The sequence below is a fragment of the Eimeria tenella genome, genomic scaffold (genome assembly GCF_000499545.2).
Source record: "Eimeria tenella Houghton genomic scaffold, Eth_scaff40, whole genome shotgun sequence".
NCBI lineage: Eukaryota > Apicomplexa > Conoidasida > Eucoccidiorida > Eimeriidae > Eimeria > Eimeria tenella.
The window spans coordinates 112,409-131,851 of record NW_013543335.1 but is presented as its reverse complement, the minus strand read 5'-3'; the positions used below and the strand labels follow the sequence as shown (position 1 = coordinate 131,851).

General features: G+C 59.7%; 1 protein-coding gene across 1 annotated transcript; it reads left to right on the top strand.

Annotated features, from left to right (window-relative positions):
- Positions 1–8: 8 nt before the first annotated feature.
- ETH_00007155 (RNA pseudouridine synthase domain containing protein, putative) lies at positions 9–18,102 on the top strand (the record flags this gene model as incomplete). The annotated part of the gene is made up of 12 exons (XM_013376799.1): positions 9–482; positions 729–1,519; positions 2,073–2,477; positions 2,691–7,261; positions 7,698–11,701; positions 11,937–12,043; positions 12,472–12,591; positions 12,942–13,286; positions 13,683–13,875; positions 14,047–14,977; positions 15,285–16,675; positions 16,891–18,102. 12 exons carry the CDS (start codon positions 9–11, stop codon positions 18,100–18,102), a joined length of 14,544 nt encoding a protein of 4,847 aa, XP_013232253.1.
- Positions 18,103–19,443: the final 1,341 nt, after the last annotated feature.

Here is a 19,443-nt window from a genome sequence, read left to right as displayed (position 1 = left end):
GGCAGAAGATGATATCCCACGCCCGCCTCACTCGCCAGCAGGGCTTTGTGGACGACGAGGGCACTTTGTTGGTGCGCGGCAAGGCGGAGCCTCCCTTCCCCGCGCTGTGGTCTCGGGGACCCCTCTACAAGCCCCACAGGGGTTGGGAGTACATTCCCGAGCGGGCTGCCAGGGCCCTCGAGGAGGTTTCTTCGTCCTGCACTGTTGCTGCTGCTGCTGCCGCAGCAGCAGCAGCGGCCGACGGCAGTGACACCCACAGACACGCCGCTCTGCACGACGCCCATCCCCCCCAGCAGCAGGGCAGCAACGCAGCTGCTGCTGCTGCTCCGGCCAACGCACAAACCGCGCCCACACCCGCAGCAGCAACAGCACCGGGCACCCATTTCAAGGCCCCCACTGCAAGCCTCCTCTCCTACGTCGAGCCCATCGTTCCCGCCCTGCAACCTGCGCTGGGCGCAGACTGCGTTGCTCTCTTTGTCCACGTAACCACTAACCCTCAACTCTAATCCCTATTTGCTAAACCCTAAACCCTAAGCACCCGAAACGCCACGGCACCCCTAGTATGGTGTCTAGAGAAGAGAGAGCAGCTTCATCCAAAGTATTTGTTCAGTGCGAGGGCGGCGCCTTTCCTCCAGACCTTAGGTGCTCGTTTTCAGGGTTTAGGGTTTAGGGTTTAGGGTTTAAGGTTTAGGGTTAAAGGGTGTGTTTGTTTGCGTGCTTCCCCGCAGTGTTTGTTTCACCTGAGTGAGTTCCGGCGTCAAATCTTCAGCTGGGGCTCGGAGAAGATTTGCTACCCCTCGGTGGAGGCGCTGGCTGCAGACCCTTCGCTTGCTGCTGCTATTCCCCCCTTTACAGACGGGACCCTCATAGGCGCGCTGCAGCACACTTTTGCCTACATGCAGCTGTGGCCGCTAGCGGTGGCTTGCCGCAGGTTCCAGCAGCTGACGGCGGGGGGCTGTTCGGCGGCTGCCGCTGCCGCTGCAGCAGCAGCAGCAGCAGCAGCAGGTGTATCCTCCGAGGTCTGCCCGTCCGAAGTGTGGCGCTGGTACGGCGCTGAGCTCTTCCCCAAGAGCGCAGCAGCGACAAGAAGAGAGGGGCCAGTAGCGCTCAGCCGAAAAAATAGGTTTTGCTACTTCTGTCAGCGGTGCTTCTGCTGCTGCAGATGCACTCATGCTGCTGCAGCGGCGGCGGCCGCCGGGGGGCCGCCTTTGCTGCTGCGGTCAGCTGCAGTAAACTCCCCGGCGTCACAGGGCGCACCAGGGGTAGGAGCAGCAGTGCCCAGCTGCAGCACCTGCAACGGCTGCAGCACCTGCACTAGCTGCACAGGCTGCAGCGGCTGCAGTGGCTGCAGTAGCTGCAGCAACTGTAGCAGCTGCAGCAGCACCGCAGCAGCAGATCTTAGGAGGCCCCTCTGCGTTCACCAAGGCGAGGGATTTGGTGCTGCTAGCGCTGACTGCTTCGACGGGGGCGGCGGGCGTATGGATAGAAACGCGTGTCTTTGCTGCGACCTCATAGACAGGTAGGATATTTTATGTCAAGTTGTTTTTGCACTATTTATTATTTAAACCTTTTTGACAAGAGATCTAATTGAGTAGTAGGTTATTTACTGAACAACGAAGGACACACCAGCGCAGCCTTGCTGCTGCTTGCCGTCGCCCCCAGCCTTCCCAGAGTGTGGGAGATTCCTGTGAATTTTTGCTCAATAACGCATGCGCCGCTGCATTTGTTTCTGTTTCATGCATGTGCTTAAGTACCTCTCTTTTACTTATTCAAGAAGCAAGCGTAAATGCGTGTACATTTAACTGTGTTTCATAAACAGAGTTGCCAGATGAATATAAATGTAAACAAGCCCTTGAATGGGCCTGCATGCAGTGGCAAGCAAACGCAAATGAGAGCCATTATTTCTTAAATGACGCCAACTCGGCGTTGCGTGAAATTTGTATTTCCTTTTGAACTTGCACTCCTTGAGTCTCAGCGGTTTGTGGCTTTGCTATTGCATAAGGGCTTTTCATGAATTACGTTTGAGTGAGCTAGTGACCTCGTGGGACGCTGTGCTGCTTGCTGCTGTCCAGACACCCCGAGGTGATGGCCACTCTGCCGCCGCCGCCGACGACGCGCTGCATTTTGCGGGCTTTGCACCTCCACGATCTGCAGAAGCTGGAAAGTCCTGACCCTCTTGTGCGCGTTCACACGGAGCTATTTTCCCTTTTGATGCGGGAAATAGCCAAGACCAGCCTGGAGGAGCGAGGGGCTCAGCAGCAACAGCTGCTGCAGCAGCAGCTCCAGCAGCAGCTGCTCCTGCAGCAGGACACGGAGTCCGAGTCTCAAGCTGCGGCTACCCGCACGAACCCAAGCAGCAGCAGCAGCAACAGCATTTGGGACAACGAGAGCGGCCACTACAGCTCCTGCGATCACTTGGAAGCGACTTGCCACGAGCTCTTCTGCTCCTCAGACAGATCCGTCGGGCTCATGGCACCGTAAGACTGCTGCTGCCTTTTCTGCTGGTCTTGCTGCTGATTTTGCTGCTGCTCCTTGGTGCTGTCACTTTGCTGCTGGTGCAACTGCATGTACATGCTTTGCTGCTGCTTTGCTGGTGCTTTGCTGCTGCGGCTGCTGCTGCACAATTTCCTTGCTGCGGTTTCCTGTGGTGTGAGAGTTGTTTTCTTTGTTGGTGCTGCTGGCGTTGGCAGGGCGTCGGTGAGGGCGCAGCAACAGCAACAAGGCGTGGTGGGCCCTGCGTTTGCGCTTAGGGACGGAACCCCGGATATCTCCGCGGGCTTCACGCGCTGCAAGCACGTGCATTCTTTGCCAAAGGCCCTTGAGAGTTGTGGTCGCCCGCTGCACCACTACCCCGAGGTCTTGTTTGTATATCTGCAGGCCCCCAAACAGTCAAAAAAGGGGGAGCTGTTTGACGCGCCGCTGCGCCTCGATGCGCAGGGGCTGCTGCAGTTGCGGGCGGCGAACGCCCCGCAGCCGCCGGCGGCAGCGGGTGGGGGTACAGCGGCGCCTGCTGCAGTAGCAGCAGCTGCGGCTGCGGCAACGGGCGTGGGGCAGAACGGTGGAGGGATACAGGCAGCAGGAGGTGGCGGTGCTGCTGCGGCTGCTGTTGCTGCGCCGCTCTCCCGGTTGAGGCAGAAGAAGCGGCTGCGGCAGAGGCTGCAGCTGTCCCGGCGGCTGTACAGGGGTGCCCCTGAAGCTGATCGCGACAGCGATTTTTCAGAGACAGATGTGTCCGACGAGGACAAGACGGGAGCAGGGGCGGCAGCAGCAGCAGACGGACCGGGCTGCACGCCGCCCGCAGCAGCAGCAGCAGCAACGGGGGCGACAAGCGGAGCAGCAGCCGGGAACACGCCCACGGGTTTGGCCGCTGCGACGCCAGCGCCCGTGGCTGCTGCTGCGGCTGGTGGCGGCGGCGGCGTGGGGCCCTCGGCGGCAACGAGCAGCAGCAGCAGCAGCAGCAAGGGGGCTGTGGCCCCTCTTTCGGCGTCGTCGGAAAAGTGGTATTCTTTGTTCGCGTTGTTCATCAAGGAGGGAGACAGCAAGGGGGACGTGGGGGGCTCCGTGGCCAGCCACTCGCTGCTGCTGCGGCCCGAAGAAGACGGGCCTTGGTTCCGCATAGCTGAGGGCCGCGTGGAGCGGCTCTCCGCCCGCGTGGAGTTCACTGAGTGGAAGTGCCACAGGGACTTCTTCTGTGGAGGCGCCATTTACATAGCGGAGGACTACATTGACTCGCTGCAGGCAGGCGACGTGCAGGTTGCTGGCGACGTCAAGGAACTCAACCCCTGGCTTTACTACAGAGTTCTTTACGAGTTAGGCGTCACTGAGGCCGAGATCAGGCGCCCCTGGATCCTGCAGAAGCCGCAGCAGCAGCAGCAGCAACAGGCTCCAACCGCCACGACCCAGGACCCCAGGCCAGCTACCGCGGGCGCCCCTGCAGCAGCAGCGCCCGCAGCGCCATCGACAACTGCCGCTGAAAGCCAGCATGGAGAAGCTGCAGAGGCAGCAGCAGCTGCAGACGTGGAACGGTCCAAGCCCCACACGCAAACGGGAGAGGTACCTGAAACAGCAGCAGCGGGTAGCCCCGCTGCACGAGCAGCAGCTGCAGCAGCAGCAGCAGCAGCAGCAGGTTCAACGGAAGAAGAGGCAGAGGAAGCGATCAAAGAAACCTGCGAAGCACTCACGTCAGCCCCTGCAGCTCTGGAGCTCCCAGCTGGCGCCGTGGCGTCAGATGCTCCTGCGGCAGCAGCAGCAGCAGCAACAGCTGCAACGACAGCAGCAGCGGCAGCACCAGCTGCAGCAGCAAGTGACGACCTGTCAGCCCTCACTACAGAGGCGCGGCTTAGTGTCATTCGACCTCTTGCCATGTGGCTGATGGAGGTTGTGCAGGACAAGGCCAGACTAGCAGCAGCCATAGCCTTAGCAGCAGAACACCAGGAGCAGCATCCGCAGCAGCAGCAGCAGGAGCAACAACTGGAGCAGGGGCAGGAGCAGCAGTACCAGAAGGAACTGGGCGATGGCGAAGGCGCTGAACCACAGCCCGACGCACAGCAGCAGCAGCAGCAGCAGCACGATCTGGATAAAGAGAGCAAGGCAGCAGCAATAAGGGATATGTGCCGTATTGAAGAAGAGGAGTTGCTGGTGCTGCAGGAGCTTCGTTACGCCATGGCGGGGCTGCTGCTGGACGAGTTCATAGATCGGTACTGCCCGCAGCCATCGGCTACTGCAGCAGCAGCGGCTGCGGCGACATCAGCAGCAGCCACCGACGCCGCAGTAGCGTCAGTGCTCAGCTCCGCGCCCGCAGCAGCAGCAGCAGCAGCTGCAGCCGCAGCAGCAGGCACAGCCACCACCACAGGGAAGGGGGCCTCCGTGTCGTGGGCCGCGTCGTCCCCTCAGTGCTTCAGCCTGCTTAACCCTGAAGGCAAACTGCTGGTGACAGATGCTGCTGCAGTTTTGGAGGCCCCGATCTGTCGTTTGGTGGAGACAATTTGCTCTTTGCTTAAGGAGGCGGCTCTCTACCTGCAGGCCATGCACCTGAAGGCAGCACGGATACGCAGGCAGCAGCAGCAGCAGCTGCTGCTGCAGACGGCTGCAGCAACTGCCGCGACGGCGGTGGCAGGGGCAGGAAGGGCGTCTGAGGCTCAGCGTCCAGCAGCTTTGCTCCCCGAGAAGGGCGAAAGTGCCGCTGCTGCTGCTGCTGCAGACTTGGCAGCAGCAGCAGGCGGGGGCGACAGCATGATAGAGCTGCTAGAGCTGGAGCAAATGGGACCCTCGTCACCGGCGCACCAGGCGGTGCTGTCGCGGCTCTATGATTTATGGCATTGCTGCTGCTGCTGCGGGGCAGACGCAGTAGCAGCTTTTGCGAGCCCTCAGGCGCCGCCGCCTGCGCCTAGCACGTTGCCCTTCTCTTTGGCGTTCAGCGCCGCTGCGGCGGCCGCAGCAGCAGCAGCAGAAGCTGCAGCAGCGTCCGCAGGGTCTGTCAGCTGCGTGCCTTCCCCCGCGCCGTCGTCACCCAGCTCCGCTGCTGCCGCCGCTGCAGCAGCAGCAGCAGCAGCAGCAGTGTCTAGTGGCAAGCTGCGGGCCACACAACTAATGCTGGCAATGGCCTACTCGCGGGAGGCCCCGCAACCCGTCTCTGTCTCTTTGTCTTCTCCGCTGTCGGGGCTCGACAGCACTCTTGACTGCATGGCCAAGCTGCGCATGCACTTGGGGCCCCTCCCTTCTTTAGGCGCAATGCGTGCGGCGCTACACCGCCGCAGAGTCCCCACGGCTCATTTGCGGAGGCCCCAGGAGGTTGTCTTCTTTTATTACCATATTTTCGCCGGCAGCAGCAGCAGCAGCAAACAGGTTTTCAAGGATATGCAGCAGCAGCACCCCCACATGCACCCGGGACTTATCCAACCCCTCAGAGAGGCCAAAACCCCCGCAAGCAGCAGCAGAAGCAGCAGCAGCAAGCGCTGCATCTGCGGTGGCCTTAGCTCAGACCTGCGGCTTACGCTGCCTGCGGCCGTCAGCGAAGCACTGACTACGGCGCTGGCCGTGGGGCTTACTTGCAAGCAGACGGGGAGGCAGGCGGAAGAGGCGGAGGCCATAAGAGAGGCTCTTGCTGCTGACGCTTTGCGCATCACTGCGGCGCTGCAGCACGACGCCCGCAGACTGTGTGCTGCAGCAGCGGCAGCAGCAGCTGGAGAAACGCCCTGCTGCTGCGGCGGCCAGGCCGAGCCAACTGACGCAGAGACGGCAACTGCAGCGGCAGACGGTGCAGAAGACATCAGCAGCGGGGACGCCGTTGCTGTCTTTGACCCAGCAACCTCGTCAGCGGCGTCCGGTGCAGCGGCAGCAGCAGCAGGAACAACAGTAACAACGGGAGGCGGCGGAACAGCAGCAGCACGCAGGCGCAAAGCAGCACGGGGCGCAAGCCCGTCCAGCAGCTTGTCTGTTTCTTTGTCTCCCCTCCTGGACGCGCTGCTGCCTCGTGTGATGTTCACGCAGGCCGCAGCAGCAACGGCAGACCCCCGCGTCTTCTTGCTGTCTGTGCACTCTGCTGCAGTGCCTCACAAAGCAGCAGCAGCAAAGGAATATGGAGCGCGGTTGCGGCCGTCGGACGCTGCTGAGGGCCTGTGCAAGCGCGCTGTTGCTGTTGCTGCTGCTATCACGAACCCATTTGCTGCTCCTGACATTAGCCGCGGTGGCCTGCGCTTTGGCTGCCATGGGGTGGACGGGTTCAGCAGCAGCAGCAGCAGCAGTAGCACTAGCAGTACCGGGGGCTCGTCTCTGGGCGCGTTCGGGTCTGCAGGCGGCGTGCTGCCATTTGCTGCTGCAGCGAGCTGCCGCGGCGCCGCAGTGGCAGCAGCAGCAGCAGCAGCAAGTCTGGAGGCGGAGCTGATGGAAATAGGAGTCATTGTTGCAGCAGACCTGGCCGGCCTTGAGGGCTTCTCCACAGAAGACATTTTGCTGCCGAAGCAGCGGCTGATCGTAAGAAAAAGAGATGGGGCGGGAGCCCCTCTGACGGTGCGGCGGCTGCACTGCGCGTTGCGGCGAGTGATCCTTTCCCAGCTGGCTGCGGGCGCAGCAAGCGACAGCAGCAGCAGCAGCAGCAGCAGCAGCCGGGGCCTCGAGGACATGTGGGGCTTTGTGTCCCCGCTGCAGGGCGACAGCAGCAGCGGCCTCATAGACGTTGACTCCTCGCTATGTTACAAAGCCTCGCCTCTAGACGCTTTCATTTTGTATGCCCTGCGGCCCGATCACGACCCCACAAGGAGAGGTTAGTTGCTGCTGCTTCCATTTGAGTCGGGCTATGCTGCTGCAATCAAAGTCGAGTTTTGCTTCTGCGGCGGCCACTCTGTAGCCTCTCTGTCTTGTGCCTGCTCCCGTCTCCGTGTGGGCATATGCTGTGTCATTGCCACTTTGCCCGCGGTCCCTGCTGCTAAAATTTATGCCGTGGTTTCTAAACCTTGCTCCGTGGCTGCAAATCCTAAACCCTCGATAGGCGGTTTCTTAGTTGTCGCCGTTCCTGACGAGACCCCACTCGCCAGTGCTGGGCTGCTGAAGATTCGCCAGAAAGTGCTGCTGCTCATGTGCTACTGGTCTTCCAGCTTATATGTCTGTGCAATTCTGTCAGCGTGTCTTCTTTTGTGCTGCTGAGTCTTGTTCATTTGCGCCGTTGCTGCTGCGCCTTGCGTGTTCTTTGTTCCCCGCAGGTCGCCGCCGCTTCGTTTTTATGGAGGCAAATGACTTAGTGGAGAACTATGTGGACGCGAAGCGGCTGCTGTTGGACGCTGCAGCGCCGGACGTGACGGTGCTGCTGATGGGGGCGCCGGCCCGCTGTTACAGCAGCAGCAGCAGCAGCAGCAGCGGGGAGCTGTTCCCGCTGGAGGACGTCTCGGAGCAGCCACTGCTGCTCTACAAATGGTTCTGCCCAGACACGGTGACACTGGTTTGCCTAGGCGCGCTGGTCTGCGACGCAAAACAGCAGCTGCAGCAGTACGTGCTGCGCTGGGTGCTGCCGCGGGTGGGGGCCAGCGGGTTAATAGCCGATCAGCAGCAGCAGCAGTTCGCAGCGGACCCCGAAGCGCTGCTGGTCATGGAGGAGTGCAGTGTACGTACAGTGCAGAACATCCGTCGCTGGGCCTGCGCCATCAGGAAAATCAACAAAAAGACAGGAGACATCATTATAGTGCAGCCACGGGTTTATGTAGAGTCCCCGGCCTCTCTGCGTCACAGAGAGGCAGCAGCACTTCTTGAAAAAGTCTACTCAATGGAGGGCGTGAACGAGCGGGAACTGGACGGGCTCGCGGCGGCGCTGCCGCCGCTTGCTGCATCTGCTGCTGCTGCAGCAGGAGCAGCAGCGGCAGACGCAACAGCAGGGAAGACAGGTGACAGTCTGCTGCTTGGCCTTGGCGCGGACGGCTGGGCAGCGTCAGTTGGCGCAGGGCTGCTTGCGGGTGCAGGGAGTCGTGCTGCTGCTGCTGCTGAGGCAGCAGAGGAGGACGGAGCAGCAGCAAAAAAGAAAAAGAAAAAAGCAAAGAAACAAACTCTGAGGCAGTCAATCCCCACTAACAGAAAGAGCACCATAGCCAAGCTTGCCGAGGACAGCAGACGGGCGGAGAAAGAGGATGGGGACAAGCATGAGGAGGTGCCCATCGTTAGTTTGGCGGCTGCAGCGGCGGCCGCAGCGGCGGCAGCAGCAGCAGCAGCAGGTGTTGCTGCCGCGGCTGCTGCAGAGGCGCAGCAACAGACTGCGGACGTTGAAACCGAGGCCGCGCTGCCAGCAGCGACAGCAGCGCAAACGGCAGCAGCAGGTGGTCCGGCAGCAAAGGGGAAGGCAGCGGCAGCGGCAGCAGCAAAAGCGGCGGCAATGCCTAAAGCAGCAGCGGCACCTAAGGCAACAGCAGCCAGTGCAACAATAGCGGACCCCCACTCCAGCCGCGGCAAGAAGCAGCAGCAACAGCAACAGCAACAGCAAGCCACGGCAGAAGGACGTAACAGAGCGAAAGAGACGCCAAAAGGCGCTGCTGCTGTGGGAGCAATGAAGCCTTATGAGAAAAAGCAAGCGGCAGCAGCAGCTGCTGCTGCGGGAATCCCGCAGCAGCAGCTGCGAGTCCCAACAGCAAAAGCAGACGATGACGCAGGTACCGATGGTAGAAAAGCCAGAGACAGGGCACTGCAGCAGCAGCAGCAGCAGCAGAAGCGTGGTGCAGCCGCTGCAGCGACGCCTGAGGCTATCTGTCTCCCAGCAGCAGATAAGCCATCTGCTGCCGCAGCTGCTGCCTCCCCGCAGGCGGAGCCAGCCGCCGCAGCAGAAGCGAAGAGAGGCACGGCAACAGTAACAGCACAGAAAACTCGTGCCGCAGATGCACAGAGACGTGGCGTATCTTCGGTAGCTGGCTCTCCGACGGCAGCTGCGGCAGCTGCAGAAGCAGCAGCAGCAACAGCCGCTGCGTCACCAGCAGCAGCAGCGTCTCCGGGTAGTTCACGGTCTCCATTGGGCCTGAGAACAGGTCGCGGCGTCGCACAGAAGCAGCAACACCCAGATTCACCAGCAGCAGCGACAGCCGCAGCAGCAGGTGGAGACTGGTCTCCCTCACTGCCACTATCGCCTGGTTCTTCCGCCGCCGCAGCAGCAACAGCAGCGGAGCTGCCCTATGCATATTTGCTGCAGCCGCGGAGCCTAAACACGCTGCGACAGTTGTCAGTGGCAAGGGACATAGAAGAGGAGACCCTGCGGTCTCTTGCAGCTGAGGTGATCGACTCTGTCTTGACTCACATCAGCGGGGAAGCAGCTGCAGAAGCAGCAACAGCAGCAACAGCTGCAGCGCCATGGCTGGAGGCTTGTCGAGGTTCTCCTGCGGCAGCAGCGGCAGCAGCAGCTAAGCGCGGCTCCTCCGCAGCTTCCCCCGCAGCAGCGCCCGCAGCAGCAGCAGCAGCAGCAGCAGCAGCAGCAGCAAGCAGCAGTGTGCGCACTTCTCACGACAGCCCGCTAGCCCGAGACGTGCTGCTGCAGGCAGCAGAGCTGCTGGACCGCATGAGCGCCACCAGCCTCTGCAGCCAGCAGCGGCCCCTGTTTGCAAAGCAGCTGCAGGTGCACCTTGAGGAGGCGCTGCTACAGGCTTTCGACTGTAGCAGCGCTGCAGCCCAAGGCGCAGCAGTAGCTCCAGCAGCAACTCCGACGACCGGGGCGCGCAGCAGTTATAGCGGCATTGCGGCCCCCGGGAGCAGCAAACACGCGGCCAGCAGCAGCCCCAGCAGCAGCAGCAGCAGCAACAGCCTCGAGGGTCTGAGTGCTGCTGATCTGCGCTTCCTTGCCTTCCAGAGGCTGCTGACCCCCCGCAGCTTGGCTGCGTGTGAGCTGTTCGCAGTGCTCGCTATCGGGCGGAGCGGCCTCATTGTCTCGCGCAAGTTGCTGGCAACCCACTGCCACAATTTTTTAGACCGAACAGGAATAGCAGCAGTCAGCAGCAGCAGCAGCGGGGCTAGCAGCAGCGCTGCGTCCGGCAGCAGCAGCAGCTCTGCGCCGAGCAGCAGCTCCAGCTCCACCGCCACTGCATCTCCATCCAGCAGCAGCAGCAGCAACAACAGCAGCTTGAAGGTTGCCCTAGTGGCAAGCATGTGGTTCGCGCTGGGCCCCCGCCACTTGTGCCGGCTGGGGGAGTCGCAGCAGGGGCGCCGCTTTGTGGACTCGGTTTCTCGGCGGTTGAGCGACTACAGCTTGCTGTTGCTTCCTAGCAACCCGAACCAGAGCAGCAGCTACCCCTGCGTGTTGCCCCTGCTTCAGCAGGGCAGCAGCTTCTTCTCCCCCCGCGTAGCAGCAGCAGGAGGGGTGGAGGCTCTCGTGGCCTGGGCGGTGGCGGTGCTGCTGAGATGGCTGCAGTCTGTTAAGGGCACGCAGCTACCCATAGTTAGGGCCCCTGCGTTGTCTGCTGCTGTAGCTGCTCTCGCGATGCCTTCAGCTTTCCTGAACGCCCACGCCCTCAGCGCACAGGCTGCTCAGCCAGCAGCAGCAGAAGCTGCTGCAGCAGCAGCCGCTGCAGCAGGGTCCCCGGCTCTGTCCAGCATGCCTGAGGAGGCAGCAGCCGACGCCGATGCTGCAGTAGCAGGATCAGCAGCAGCAGCGCCGGCGTGGTCTCACGTAGCTGAGGGTCGACCTACTGCGTCTCACCGCGGGGCAGCATGGGGCTCTTCGTCCCCACCTCCAGCAGCTTCTAGCACTGCAGCAGACGGGTCTCCCTGCCGTTCCACTGCAGCAGCAGCAGCAACAGGCGGGCGCCGCGGTGCGTGCAGCAGCAGCGACAGCTGCTCCCTAGCAGACTGGGCAGGGGAACGGGGGGACTCCGAAGAAGAAGACGAAGAGCTCTATGCGGACTCGTCGCCACCGCCATTTCACCGGCTGAGTGCTGAGCCTACACTGCCGAGCGGCGGCGGCGGAGGCGGGAGCGGTTTACTGCGGAGCCTCAGCAGCAGCAGCAGCAGCAGCCGCCGGGTCTACAAGAAGAGTGCGCCCTACATCCTTGCTGAGGGGGCCAGCTGGATGGTCCTCTATAAGCCCGCCTTCTGGCACTGCTCTGGCCTCGGCAAAACTCGCAACATAAATCTGCCTAAGGTCGCGGCGCCCCAGGAGATCGAAGACGCCCTTTCCCACATCACCACTGAAGACCTCGTCAGCAGCGGCAGGGTTGAGAGCTTCCACCTCTACCTCATGAAAAAAGTAATGAATACCACCGTCTTGCTGCTGCTGCAGTTGCTGCTGCTGCTGCTGCTGCATAGTGTAGTTGTGACGGTGCAGTTTGTAGTTGGAGACTGTGTGGGTGCTGGAGTGCCTTCGCGTGCTGCTGCTGCTTCTTCTCTGGCTGCTGCCCTCACGACTATTGCTGCTAACAGTCCTGCTTCCGTCGCCCTGTGGTTACATCTTCTACTGCCGCTGCTGCTGTTGCTGCTCGCAGTACCCTCGTTTGGAAACAGTGCGCCGCTGGGAGGAGATGGAGTGCGGCCTTTGCCACCGCACCGACCTGGAGACGTCGGGCTCGCTGCTTATTGCCAAGACTCGAAGGTGTGTTGCTGCTGCTGCTGGAGCTGCTACTGCTGCTAGCGTTGTTGCCGTTGCAACGGGGGCTACCGGTGCTGCTGCTCTTTGTGGTGCCCGCTGTGGCGCTGGCTAGAAGCCTCACTGCATATGAAAATCAAATAGAGGACCCCATGGGGGGCCATGTGAAATCTTCTGGCGGTCCTTCGTTACATTTACTCTCCGCTATGTATTATTTGTCATCTAGTATTGTTTCCCTTTGTGAGGTTTTCAAAGCATTTCCGTACGACCCTTGTATTCGTGCTTATATGCCACAGTGTGTGTGTCATTCAGGTTTCCGTCTGTTTGTGTTTCACGTTTTTCTTTTATCTTTTGTTGTTGATATTTGCATTATTGCGCTTCAATTTCTTATTTATTTCTGTTTTCGGGGGGCGCGCTGCGTTGCTTCTTCTCAGGGCTCGCGATTTCATATTTGAACAATTCAGGCGCCGCCTAGTGCACAAAGAGTATCTGCTGCTGTGCCACGGCAGGCTGAGCAGAGCCTACGGCAAAATAGACCATCCCATTGCCACAAGGTGGGTTGGGGGCGACAACTTTGTCTGTGTCAGTCGTTTTTAGTGTTCTCTTTGGGGCTTGTTTTTACCTTTTGCTAGCTGTTTTTCCATATTTCGTGCCTTTCTTTGGGGATTCTTTTTTCCCTATAGTGGCTGTTTCTCGTGTCTTTCTTTGGGGCTTCTTTTCTGCCTTTTGCTTCGCTTCTTTCGCTGCTGCGTTTTCCGCTTTCGTTGTGATGCTGCGCGCGCGGCGGCGGCGTCCTTTATTGCGCGTGAGCGTTTAGTTGTTTGCACAAGCAGTCAAATGCAGATAAGTACACACAATTTTGAAAGTTAAAGAAAAACGAGCTTCACAGCTTGTTGGCTTACAGGGACTTCGACAGCTGCCGCTCCAAGAGCCACTACTCTGAGGTCGTTGGACCGGACGAAGGCGGGGAGGAGGCGCTGACGGAGTACAGACTGCTGAAGATCTTCAAGCTAAAGAAGCCCGTGGACCCTAAAGTTGCGGCTGCCATTGCTGCTGCAGCAAGACTGCACGCGGCAACGACCGGCAGCAGCAGCTGTTCAAGCAGCAGCAAGAATGCGGGAGCGACGGCGCAGCAAAGGGGCAGCAGCGGCAAAAGCGGGAATAGCAGCAGCAGCAAGGACTTCAGTTACACCCAAGAGTTCAGCTTTTGTAGAGTCAAGATACACACGGGGAGGACTCACCAGATCCGGTAAGCAGCACGTGCCCGTCGCTCACCTCTATTTTTGGCTTCCTTGTCTCTAGTTTTCTCCTTTTTCTTTTTGTATCTCTTGTTGGCATTGTTGGCTGTCGGGCTGCAAATGCCCGTTTGTCTCTTGGGCGGCGGCTTTGTACATCTGCTTAACCCGGAGTTTAGGGTTTAGGGGTAAGGGTTTGAGCACCTTATCAGTTTCAGAACGAAGAGTCTTGATTGAAAACGTGAAGGGACCCTCCCGCATTTCCAGCCTTCTGGCCATTTTACTCTCTCCTGATCAGTGGCTGCTGCTGCTTTTGGCTGACCTCAAGTTGCTGCGTCAGTGCGAGTCGCTACTCTGTAAGGCTGCGTGGTTGCAGAGGTTTTCTGCTGCGGTTTGCTGTGCTGCTGCAGGGTGCACTTCCAGCACCTGGGCCACCCGCTGGTGGGAGACGGCAAGTACTGCGACCAGGGCAAAACAATAATTGACCGCGTCTGGTGCGGTCGTTTGTTCCTGCACTCCAACTTGCTGGTGTTCACCTCTCCAGACGCAGCAGACCCGAAGCCCGTCACGGCCACCTCGCCGCTTGCCCCGGAGCTGCAGGCCGTACGTGCTGAACCCTCAAACCTTAATGAAGGGTTTACAGCCCGGAAGCGGCTAGACCCGCCTCCGGGCCGCAAATCCTTAGGTACACTTCTGGGGGCTTTCTGCAGCCGCCTTGCTGCGCCACAGCGTTTAGCATTGCAGGGGCTAGGGCTTGGGCTTTGTGACTTGCAGGCGCTTGACAACGACCTGGTTTGTGTCGAGGACTTTACGGGAGGCAAAGAGAAAGAAGAAAAACGAGAAGGGTCGCCTGACTTCACCACCTCTCTTGACTGGCACTTCCCCTCGCCCAACACCCGCCCTGCTGCTGTTGCTGGGAAGGATGGCACAGCCGCACCACAGATGGCAGCTTCGGGAGCTGCAGCAGCTGCTGCCCCGCCCACAGGGTCGCCCGTAGCGCGCAGTGCACCTGCTGCCGGCGGGGGCACATTTGCGGCTGTGGCTGCTTCTGCTGCCGCAGCGGACTCAGCAGCGGCAGCAGCAAGAGGTGCTGCGCAGGCAGCCAAACGGGCAGGTGACTCTTCCCCTTCAGCAGCAGCAGCAAAAGGCGGCTCTCCAGCACTCGTACCAACAGCGGCACAACGCCCAGATGAGGCTGCGGCTGCAGCAGCGCCAGCAGCTGCAGCAACAGGGGTAGCAGCAGGCTGCGATGCTTCTCCTTCCCATAGGCAACGTTCAGCTGCAGGAGAGTCCACCGAAGCAACAGCAGCAACAGCAGCAGCTGGTGCAGGGCACCCGCAGTCTGCAGCGGACAAGGTCTCTCACAAACCCCAGCAGCAGCGAGAGCAGCAGCAGCAGCGAGAGCAGCAGCAGCAGCAGCAAGAGCAACAGCAGCAAGTGCAGCAGCAGCAAGAACAGCTGGAATACGGGACGCGCTGCGTCTTTGGATTCCCGGAGGCTTCTCGTGGCAGTTTGCGGTCATCCCCTTTGCGGTTCACGGAGACAGCAGCAGCAGCAGCATTGGCAACGGGAGCAACAACGGCAGCAGCAACGGCAGCAGATCCACACAGCGCAGCAGGGCTGGGACGGTCTTGGGGCTTCAGAGCCTTCGCGTCCCAGCTGCTGTCGTGTCTGCAGCAGAACTCGAACGACACACCCAGTCCTGGTAGGCAGCCTGTCGACTTATTTTCCTGTGCTGTTCGTCGTGGGTGGCTGTAGCTGCTGCACCTGCTCGTTCCTGTTGCTGCTGCTGCAATTTTTCTTTTCGTTCCTTCATTTCTGTGTGTGCCAACAAACCCTTGCTTGCACTGCGGGCTTGGGTCCATCTTTTTTTCTGCTGTTGTTGCTGTGGGTTTTATGCTAATTGGGGCAGCTCTTGCTGCTGCTCTAATTGCTGCCACGGGGGATTCTCATGCGGTTATCGCTGCTTCTACTGGAAGTGCTGCTGCGGCTGCTGTTGCTGCTGTTTTCAGGTGTGGTTGCTGCTCTTGAAGCCTGGCCCCTCCACGGAGCGTCTCCTTTCCACCGTCGCGAGTCTCTGGATTTCTGTCTTGCTGCGACGCAGCAGCAGCAGCAGCAGCAGCAGCAGAATTTAGGGCTGCTCCTCAGCACCACGAGGCGCTGCATTTACCGGCTGTTTCATGTCTGCGGCTCGCGCACTAGCAGAAGCGGCAGATGCAGCAGCAGCAGCAGCAGCGACAGTGATGCCAACAACGGTGACGCCACTAGCAGCAGCAGCAGCTACGTAGGTCCGTTGCGTCTTTCGTTTAGCAAGGCCTCCGGTCGCCTGAGACTCCCGGCCTCTATACGGCTGCAGGCTGAAGCGGCTGCCGCTGCAACAGCAGCAGCGGCGGGGCTGCCAGCTGCTGCAGCAGCAGCCGCAGCAGCTGCAGCAGCAGAACTAAACGCAGGCACCCTGGCGATGCCTACCCCGCCTCGTGGCTGGCGGCAGCTGCTTCAGGTGGCAGCAGCAGCACTCTCTGGCGACGTGCTATACTGCAGCAAGCCGCAGGGGAGATCTGTCGATCTGCTGCTGCTGCCTGCTGCTGTGGAGGAGTTACAGCAGCAACAGCAGCAGCAGCAGCACCATGGCCTCCCGCCGCGCACAGCAGCAGCGGCTGCTGCTGCTCTTGGGCAGCTGTGGTCTTGCCTTAGTCAGCTGCTTGACTCAGGCTGCGGATGGCGCTGCTTAGCGCGGGCCGTCCCTAATGTGCCTACGGCTGTTGCTGCTGCTGTGTCAGCGGCAGCGGCACCAGCACCAGCTTCACTCTCAGGTGCGCCCCGTCGCAGCCAGATGCGTCACCCTTCCCGGCAGCCTTGCAGGTATGTGCCTTCTCTGCTTCCGGCTGCTGCGACGAGGCTGCTCGCTCCGCAGATGCAACCGCAACAGCAACAGCAACAACAACAAATGCTGTACGTGCAGCAGCAGCAGCTCCTGATGCAGCTGTATGGAGATCGTGGTGTCCCGGATGCGCGGGAAGAAAGCAGGTTCGTGCTTCAGCAACAGCAGCAGCAGAAGCAGCAGCAGCAGCTGGGCTACCTACCACGCATGCAACAGCAGCAGCAGGGGAGGCCGCTACGCATGCCGTCTGTAGATTCAGCATCTCAGCAGCAGCCGCAACCGATGCAAGGAGAGCCAGAGCAGCTACAACAGCTTCAGCAGCAGCAGCAACACCTGCAGCAGCAGCAACTGCAGCAGCAACAGCAGCAGCAGCAGCAACAGCAACTGCAGCAGCAGCCAATGCGGCCCCCAGTGTACGCCTACGCGCGTCAGGCGAGCCCAGCTAGCCGGCGGTCTTGGTCTGCTAGCCTGTGGGGCAACGCGGACACTCCAGTGCAACGTGCGGAGCAGCCACAGCTACCAGTAAGCCAGACTTCACTGCTGAATAGCTAGCTAGCTAGCTAACTTGCTGTGCTGACTAGCTAGCTAGCTAGCTGGCTTGACTGGCTAGCCGGCTGGAGGGTTGGGGATGGCGTAGAGTTAACACCAGAATAGCTAGAGCTGTCCTGCCTGCTGCTGCTGCGGTTTGGCCGCCTAGTGAGCGTCCGTGGGGTTGTTTCCTGTTTGTGCTGCTGCAGCAGGCGTCACAGTTTATGTTTTTGTTCGACTCTGAAAGCTGCGAGCCAGCAGCAGCTGCAGCGAACAACGAGGTGAGGGAGGAAGACCTCCGCGGCTTCCTCGACCTTTCCTTCTTGGCGGCGAGCACCCCAGTGGTATGCAGCAGCAACTCCCAACAGCAGCAACAGCAGCACCATGCAACAGCAGACCTATCGCCTGTACCCCCGCACGAACCGCAGCATCAGCAGAGACGACAGTCGCCCACGCGCAGACCCACCCCCCAGCAGCAGCAGCAGCAGCAGCAGGTCCTACGCCTTACAGATAGAGCGGCAGCAGCTGAGGCTCTTCAGCAGCAGCAGCAACACGGCGGCGTTTTGAACAGTCCCATAAGATTGCCACCTTTGCGGCAGCAGTCCGAAGTTGAAAACGAACTGCAGCAGCAGCAGCAGCAGCAGCAGCAGCAGCAGCAGCAGCAGCAGGGTACCCACATCAACGGCAAGTGGTGTCTATGCATGGAGGTTCCGCCGCCGCCGTCGGTCCCCGTTCCTTCTCCTCACTTGCTGCTGCTGCATCAACAGCAGCGCCAAGCAGCTGCGCTAGCGGAGCAGCAGCAAACGCAGCCGCCGCACCCCCACCACCCGCAGCAGCAGCAGCAAGGCATCCATCCCCATCTCGGGAGTTATGGTGTATCTCTCCCGTATTCCTCCTCTAACTGCTTCAGCAGCTGTGGCGATGTTATTTCTGGTGTTTCCGTTGGGCCTTCAGCGGCTGCTGCTGCAGCAGCAGCTGCTGCTGCTCAGCTGTACCCTCATATGAGCGGGCCGCTGCCCGCGGCGCTCCATGCAGCGGAGGGGGAGGCTCTCAGACCTTCAGCTAGCAGCAATCCCGCAGCGGCAGGTGCTGCTGCAGCAGCTGCTGCGGCCACAGCCTATACACAGACGCTGCAGGGAGCCCCCAGCAGCAGCACTAGCAACAGCAGACTGGCGCAGATGTACGTTGAGCAGCACAAACCAGCCTCCGTTGCTTCCCGCGGCGCTTCCGGTGCCGACTCTGCGCTTAGCAGCAGCAGCAGCAGCAGCAGCAGCAGCAGCAGCAGGAATTTAGCAGCAAATCCTCTCATAGGGGCAGCAGCGTATGACAGCGACCCCTTAGGGGATCCGCAGCACGCAGCTGCTGCCCGGCCTTGGAGCAGCGCACGTACAAACCAGCCGCCCTATGGCAGGCAGCAGTAGCGGCAGCAGCAGCAGCTGTGTTGCTGGCGCGAAGTGACTTGTTTGGGGGCTGTTTTCAGCCCCGGTTTTGGGCCTGGTGGAACTACTTTTATTTATCAGCATCGTAATTAGGATATAAGCCTTCCACAATTTTAACGGCAGTGATGTTATAGTTTAATGCTAGTTGCAATAGTGGCTGCACGTCATGCGTAATATCGACGCATCTACGCGTATCCAATGAGACGTACATATACCCCAAGCATCGACGAACTTACAGAGACGGAAGGATGAATTTGCTTGTCCTCTCCTTGCGGCTGTTCAAACACCCCCTCTAACTTCAGCATAGATGAGACATCGGAATGCATAGGACTCTAACTTGTACTGCAAAACTGGTTTCTGCTGCGTTGCAACCATTGCTGTTACAGCTACCTGCCAGTACGGCTGAAGGCTCCGCTGGCTTCGGATTCTGTTGTTGGCTTCGCCTCTGCACATAAGGAGCACTGCTCACCAACATGCACTTTTAATTTTTTCTGAAGAGGCCTAAGGTGGCTCACCGCAATCCCTATTCAGCTTTTGCTCGCCGCCACACAAGCGGCAATTCCTTCTTATTGTGCCGAAGTGTTACTCTTTGGGATGTTATACAGCTGGATTTGTTGGGTCTATCATATAATGTCTATAGTGTTAGGTTGGAGCAAGTGTATGTCCAAATGAGGCGTCCTTACGCCTCGTTTAAATGGCCCTCAAAGGATTTGAAAAGCTGCAGTCCTTGGTAAATGTACTCGGATTATTACCCATAGTTTTTTTCATGTACTCAACGTGTTTCATTTTGTCTTCTAAAGGACAGAAAACAACGACCCACTGCCACTGCTACTCAGTTCAGTGTACGTGCATCTTTTGCGGCTGCGGCCGTTGTCAAGACAAACCGAGCAGCAAAACTAAACTGAACAAGCATGCGTATTGATACACTTTTTGAATAAAAAGACACGACACAGATACACTAGTACATATACTATATATATGCAATTTAAATTAACATATATTTTCACGTATCCACATGAGGCGCTGCACTTGCTGCTACTCCGCCTCAGCCAAATGTGCACGCGCACCTCAAGCCGACGGCAGCCTCCCCATAGAGCGCTGAGGCGATCGCATCAGCACGCCGCTAGCTAGTGAGAACCTGCGCGCTCACACCTAGCTAGCTAGCTAGCTGCAACTGCTAGTCCAATCGCCGCATGTGGTCCCCAGCTACGTTGCTAACTAGCTAGCTAGCTAGCGAGCTAGCCAGGCTGCAGATCTGCAGATACCCGCGGCAAAGCGGAAGCTGATCAAGCCAGCAGCAGCTATAGCACCAAGCTAGCTGAA